General features: G+C 45.5%; 1 protein-coding gene across 1 annotated transcript in view; it reads right to left on the reverse strand.

Annotated features, from left to right (window-relative positions):
- Positions 1-572: 572 nt before the first annotated feature.
- The window catches only part of hs6st1b (heparan sulfate 6-O-sulfotransferase 1b), an 80,601-nt gene continuing 74,088 nt past the window's right edge, over positions 573-7,085 (reverse strand). The window contains exon 2 of the mRNA XM_084152170.1: positions 573-3,295. Coding sequence (XP_084008296.1) covers positions 2,593-3,295 — 703 coding nt within the window. The 3' untranslated portion in view covers positions 573-2,592. The remainder of the gene's footprint in view (positions 3,296-7,085) is intronic.

Raw genomic sequence — 7,085 nt, forward strand, 5'->3', positions numbered from 1 at the left:
GAGTTTATAATTGGGATCCTTTGCTCCGGACAAGGGCATTTCCAGGTATAGAGCCGACATGGAAATGAATAATATTGAAAGTACTAAAAAAAAATTACAACTAATATTTGTCCTAATAAAAATTCCCCTAACTGTAAATTCTAAGCTCAAATAATGCAACAAAATAAAAAAATACAACTATGAAAAAAAATAGGTTTCCCTGCCGCACAAGGAATGTCCTGACTTCCAAGAATCCCTGAGCTAATTTCCTGCTATTATACACATTTTGCCATGAGGTTGAGAAGACAATGTTGCCGTTATAAAGCTCACTTCCTGTAATAAAAAAAGCTATGGTTCATGACGTGTTCATATGCTATCGGGGGGGGCCCGACCTCTGGTGGGACTCCACGTCTTTCAGTCCTTGGCAACATGCTGTGCAGTTCTCTAGATGCTGTCTGGTCCAATCTGAGTACAAACAAGATAGAAAACAAAGGAGAAAAACAACAAACAGGACAACAAACGATGGATGACCCAGGAAGAAGAGCAGAGACTGAAATACAAAGAAACATATTTTATTATTGTTGAATAGACGATCCAATCTGCTTGAAGAACAGAAATACTCACAGCGATATTACAATATGGGTAAAACCAGACCAGAGACTTTGTTTAGAAATGTCCCACTTCACTCAATTCTCTTACTCTTTCGCTTTATCATCTCACACGACTGCACACACACATACACTTCACTCTGTAACAATTCTTCAAATCCATAGCTTTGTAATCCATCTTCCCCAAAGCGATCTTTCTCAAATGAGATAAAAATGGAAACGCTTTGCATTAGAGAAGTATTTTCTGGAACCCATAATTTGACCTCTGCTCCGGAGAGGGTTGGACATAATGTAAGTAGTCGTCACTCAAACAGAAACGTTCTGCTCTTGATGACAAGACTGAGTCATTCGCAGGATCTGCACACACTGGTCCACATTTCCTTAAGCATCTTAACACTCCCCAAACAATTAGTCTGACGTCTGTTTTTAGTACTGGCCATGCCTGTGGGACTACCGTTTTTGTTGTTGGATGGGGGGACTTTGGGGAATAGAATTTTAAATAGGATAGATATGGAGGTTCCATACACACCAGTATTGAATGATGAGGATTATATCATGTCCACACACATTCTGTTAGAATGTTAATCAAACACATAGTTCACCAGGGGATCATCCTAATTCAGTTGACAAAAAAATTGATAATTAACAAAAAGAGCTTATGGTTGCAAGAGACTGTGCATTCTTCACCCCTTTAATATATTGAACCTGTTGCACTTTTTGACATTGTTTAATTTTATAATGCCCCAGAATATGTCAATCTTGAGGAGCATGGCAAACTCAACTAATAATCCATCCATTACACCTGTTCATTGTAGTTTTCTGGTTTTAAATGACACATTTGATCCCAATCAGAGGGAAATGTATTGAGCATGAAAGCCCAGAATCAAAAGCACACGCACACACACTTACAATAGACACACACTTACACACATGCACACACTCACAGAAATATTATTTTGTACAAGTAATAAGACAGTGTTTCCTGTTTCCCCTTCAGTGCGAGACCCTCGGTCGGTCTCCTGTTGAGCATCCATTGATGTATGGAGGTTATGTGGTCAGAAATGTTCCTGGACAATCATATGACAAACCTTTGTCAATTATTTACCTTCTCATTCAATTCTGTACATCTCCTTTAGTGTACAGATCACAGTCCAACGGGCAAATGAAAATACATTGGAACCAAAGAGACTGGCCTCTTCATACGACATTCAGACAAAATGGTAAAACATACAAGTGTAAAAAAAAGTTTATCCATCATTTATATTAAGATATAGCTCTAAACTTTGAGCAAATGGATGGGTATGTTATGACCGATTTTTTAAGTCACCATCATGACTTTATATAACTTACAAGTGTCAAATTGTATATCAAGCCATGCCAAATAGTCTCTCACATTGGAAAAATATCTATTTCAAATTATCAGAAAGCAATTTAATAAATAAAAAGATGGCTCGTCAGAAATGTCCTTTGCTTTGACAGTATATACTTTCAGACCAAAGTACAGGTAATCTCCTGTCTCACTGCTTTGTAACCCCTTACAACAACATATTAAGCACATATGTTATTCTGATGGGCCAAGACAGAACGGAAAGTAAAACAATTTTGTTTACTTTGTAAAGGAATTTTCCGTCGTTTTCTTTTGCTCCATTGGGAATCTGAGTAGAGACAGTTGTTGCTACGAGAACTCCAGAGGGTGACTCAGGTTTATAATGGGCTTCCAATCCCAAAGACCCTACCTCTCCACATAATCCAAGAAGACCAAAACGTCTATGTCATCCAGGAGCTGGAAGGGATATAATCTGGTCCGCAACCCACAGCTCGCCTCATGCAAAGTCTGTAGGTAAGCCACTGCAGCACCCAATCCTCTGCAACTTTCTTCCTCCCAAGCCACAAGTGCCAAATCTCACCTTTCCTAAACATTCACTCTGATGCAACCTCACCATACCAGACAATGGGGAGGTCAGGAAAGTGGGTGTCTAGGTGGGTGGTTGGGTTGGGGTAAGGGCTACCACCTGTTGATGATGTGGTTCATGTAGTCCTCGGTGGGCAGCCTGGCTGTCCCCTCACCCCCCTCCTCTCTGAGCAAATCCCGGGGGTCCAGCCCGTGACCCCGAAGCGCCAGACGGTGCGCACGTCTCTCCAGCTGCCGAGTGTACTGGTAGCGCTGCTGGAAGAGGTCGCGGGCGTAGTCGTACAGCTGCATGTCCAGGTCGTTGAGCTCCTCGATGCGCGCCACCGTGTCGTTGTCCAGGTCCACGCCGGCCGCCCGCGTGCTATTGTACTGCACAAAAGGCCTGATGAAGCGCAGTCGGAAGGTGCGCTCGAACAGGAACTGCGTCTTGCGCTGATACTCAGTCAGACCGAAGAAGGCCATGTCGCGCAGGTTCTTCTTGGCCGACTCGAGGAGAAGTTGCGAGCGCCGCTTATCGGGCACCGTGGAGAGGTTGTAGCAACCCACCAGGCTGAGGTCGGCAAGCATACGCACCTGCCGGTTGTTGGCCAGGTTGTAGGGGCAGTCCATGAACTGTTGCAGAGTACAGCCCGACCAGTCCGTACCCTCGTAGCAGGGCGGCAGCTCCTCGGGCGTAGGCGTGCGCCCGTCGCACATGTGGAGGGACGTCTTCCAGGTGGCGCCGCGCTGCACGTGGCGCCACTCGCTCAAGTAGCGCGACACAGGGTCCCTCAGCAGGGTGATGTAGTAGAACTTCCTGCAAAACACAACAGAGGAAAAGCACTTAATGACTGATGAAAATATCAATACAGTGATATACAAAAAATTATAATGCGTGATGACTGACCAAGTTAGCATGATCATGTCTGGATTTGCTAGTGTCTTTTCAACATGAGATTAACTATGGAAGCCTTCAAGGATCAACAGTGACCACATAAGATCTACGTAAGCATTCTACAGACCACTTGAAGTTTTGTCAAAGACCGAAGTGAATTATGAATAGCACACGTGTGAAATATGTAGTATAAATTAACACCTGTATAAATATATTCTATGAGAAAAAAGACTGAAGAATCAGGGGTACTTCATGACATCACAAATCACTGCTGTGAATGATGACATTGACGTTGGTTTTGATATATTGGGGACATTATCATTGGCGCTTAACCAGATCATCGCTAATATTCCAGACCTCTGGGGCTACTATGGGGTCCAGACCAGAGACCTGGAGTGAAGCACCTTGGAACATAATCATCTCCAGAGGAAAAACAGGGGCGGAACATTCCTCTGCATCTGTGTAATCAGAAATACCTGTCGTGCAAAGAGGCCTGACCTCGCTGTGGTATTCTACTGCACTGCAGCGGGGGCCAGACAACGGGAAATGCATTCCATCTCCGGGGGGCAGTGTGTGTATGGATGTTTTGGCCGACCATGACCTCACCATCCATACCCTGCCTGCATAACTCTATTCCCCTTCACACGAAGATGAACAAACCACTTCAGTATTCGTACCATTAGACTCCACTGACTGGCCTGTACTTATGTCATAACAACATTGAGATTAAATCTGACTGTAGAGAAACAGCCGAGGGTCACTGCTTTTCCAAAACAGACCATGGTAATATTATTTGAGTTAGAGAGCCGGAGAGAGGGTCCGATAATGATTCAGAGTGATCCCTACACTCTTATCTCCATTGGCTGGGTCATAACACAACCTTTAAAACAGAGACCGTGGGGACAGTGATGCCAAGTGAAATTCAAATCAACAGTAGAGCCAACCGCTTCTTAGTTTCCACCCCTGGCTGTCTTTTGAGAGAGACAGTGAGGCAACAAGGCAGACATTTTGTGCCAGGTAACTGAGAGGGGGAGAAGAGGGGCCCTTTTTCTATTTTCCCTCCACTCTGAGGCGTTTTGACAGGTGCAGGTCAAAAGGTGGGACTAATAGCTTTTTCCATGCCTTCAGGTCTTTGAAGGGTTACTCTGGGACAATTACTGTTCTTATTGTCTCCCTCACAGTGTCCAGTCACGCCCACACCTGACTAGTATCAGTACTCATGGTTCAAGACTTCAAGTTTGGAATTCTAGGCCTTTGGGGCTTTCAGGATTCTCGGGAAACAAGTGGAAATTCCAGGGGATTTGACCGCATTAGTGAATTATTGTGTAATTAGAGTGAATCGGGTGTGGAAAAGATGACGTTCCCATGTTGGGAAACACAAGAACTGTTAACTTACTTTAAAGTAGTTAATTCCCTTTAGCAGAACAAACGTCTCTGAAGTTAAAGTAGCATACAGTATCCCACCTCAAGTCCCTGCCATGCCCCCTGCTATGACTAAAGAATATAGGAGAGGGTACTAATGTTTTTTTTTTTTTTATGAATAGCTGAGCTGGATTGGGGAGAATTGGAGTCTGGAGGTGGGTTACATGTGGGAGTTCGGATCTCATTACAAATTAGCGCTCCACTCAGTCAACATTGCAAGCGAATCAGAGAGTACGGCAGGATCCCCCCTCTGGGGGGCCTTCACTACACCAGCACACCTGACAGAATGAGATATGATGGGCCTGGAATCATGGGTAGAGGGGGAGAAGGAGAGAGAGAGAGAAGGAGAGAGAGAGAGAAGGAGAGAGAGAGGGGGATGAGAGAGAGAGAGGGGGATGAGAGAGAGAGAGAGAGGGGGATGAGAGAGAGAGAGAGGGGGATGAGAGAGAGAGAGAGGGGGATGAGAGAGAGAGAGAGGGGGATGAGAGAGGGGGATGAGAGAGAGAGAGAGGGGGATGAGAGAGAGGGGGGGATGAGAGAGAGAGAGAGGGGGATGAGAGAGAGAGAGAGGGGGATGAGAGAGAGAGGGGGATGAGAGAGAGAGAGAGGGGGATGAGAGAGAGAGAGGGGGATGAGAGAGAGAGAGGGGGATGAGAGAGAGAGAGGGGGATGAGAGAGAGAGAGGGGGATGAGAGAGAGAGAGAGAGGGGGATGAGAGAGAGAGAGAGGGGGATGAGAGAGAGAGAGAGGGGGATGAGAGAGAGAGAGAGGGGGATGAGAGAGAGAGAGAGGGGGATGAGAGAGAGAGAGAGGGGGATGAGCGAGAGAGAGGGGGATGAGCGAGAGAGAGGGGGATGAGAGAGAGAGGGGGATGAGAGAGAGCGAGAGAGAGGAGCTAGAGCTTCCCGACCCAGCCTAGCATACAGCGGCTCTGTTACCAATCTGACAAGATGGATGCAGCCTGCTAATACACCCATCCATTATAATACAGGGAGTTTCTCTTGGTGTCTGATCCCTTTCTCTAAGAGTTTTCACTAAACACAAAGCTGTTGTATTTGAGTGTGAGTGTCTCTCTCTCGATCTCTTGCACGCATACACGCACTGTCTCACATGAGCTCTCATTCACTTAGGGGACAAACACACGGCACCTCTGTTGATGGATGGGCCCCACAATGGCAGAATGTATCAACCAGAAATGCTGACTGCGCTATTCTGTTGGGATAGCAATAATGATCACAATTTGCCACAAGATTGTTATTGCAGAAACATGACAGCGGCTCACAAGATGAAGTAGAGCGTTCTAAAGGGAGTATTAACCACACAACCACCACCACATGTCATTTGGATAGTGTAAAGTAGACCAGCCATCACTGCACATACAGTACCTGTATACAGCATTAGATAGGAGGATGTAATTCATAACAATGCCACTTGATTTACATCCTATTCATTTAGCAGACGCTCTGGACATGAGCAATTAGGGTTAAGTGCCTTGCTCAAGGGCGAATCTACAGATGTTTCACCTAGTCGGCTGGGGGATTCGATCCAGCGACCATTCGGTTACTGGCCCAACGCTGGGCTACCTGACGCCCCACTTGATGGCAGTATTCACACAATGTTGTCACGTTGAATCACTGAGAACATTATGTATTAACTAGATATACAGTAAATGTCAATTAAGTCACAAACATGCACAGATTTGGTATAAAAGGCTTCCTGAATCAGTGAGTACTGAAGTAAATAAAGCCCTAACTTTAACGCAGTTGTTGCATATCAACAGAGGGCAGGTGATAGTTTTAGTATCTACAGACTATATTTAGGGGACTAACCTAATAAAGTTAGTAGGGCCCTATTTTCTTATACACTACATGGCCAAAAGTATGTGGACACACTTTCAAATTAGTGGATTCGGCTATTTCAGCCACACCCATTGCTGGCAGGTGTATAAAATCAAGCACACAGCCATGCAATCTCCATAGACAAACACTGACATTAGAATAGCCCGTACTCAAGAGCTCACAGACTCTCAAGCACTGTCATAGGATGTCACCTTACCAACAAGTCAGTTCGTCAAATATCTGCCCTGCTAGAGCTGCCCCGGTCAACTGTAAGTGCTGTTATGAAGTGGAAACGTCTAGGAGCACCAACGGCTCAGCCGCGAAGTGGTAGGCCACACAAGCTCACAGAACAGGACCGCCGAGTGCTGAAGCGCGTAGCTTCGTCTGTCCTCGGTTGCAACACTCACTACCGAGTTCTAAACTGCCTCTGGACAAGAACCCCATTTGGCGGA

This window comes from Coregonus lavaretus (genome assembly GCF_964263955.1).
Source record: "Coregonus lavaretus genome assembly, chromosome: 34".
Classification (NCBI taxonomy): domain Eukaryota; kingdom Metazoa; phylum Chordata; class Actinopteri; order Salmoniformes; family Salmonidae; genus Coregonus; species Coregonus lavaretus.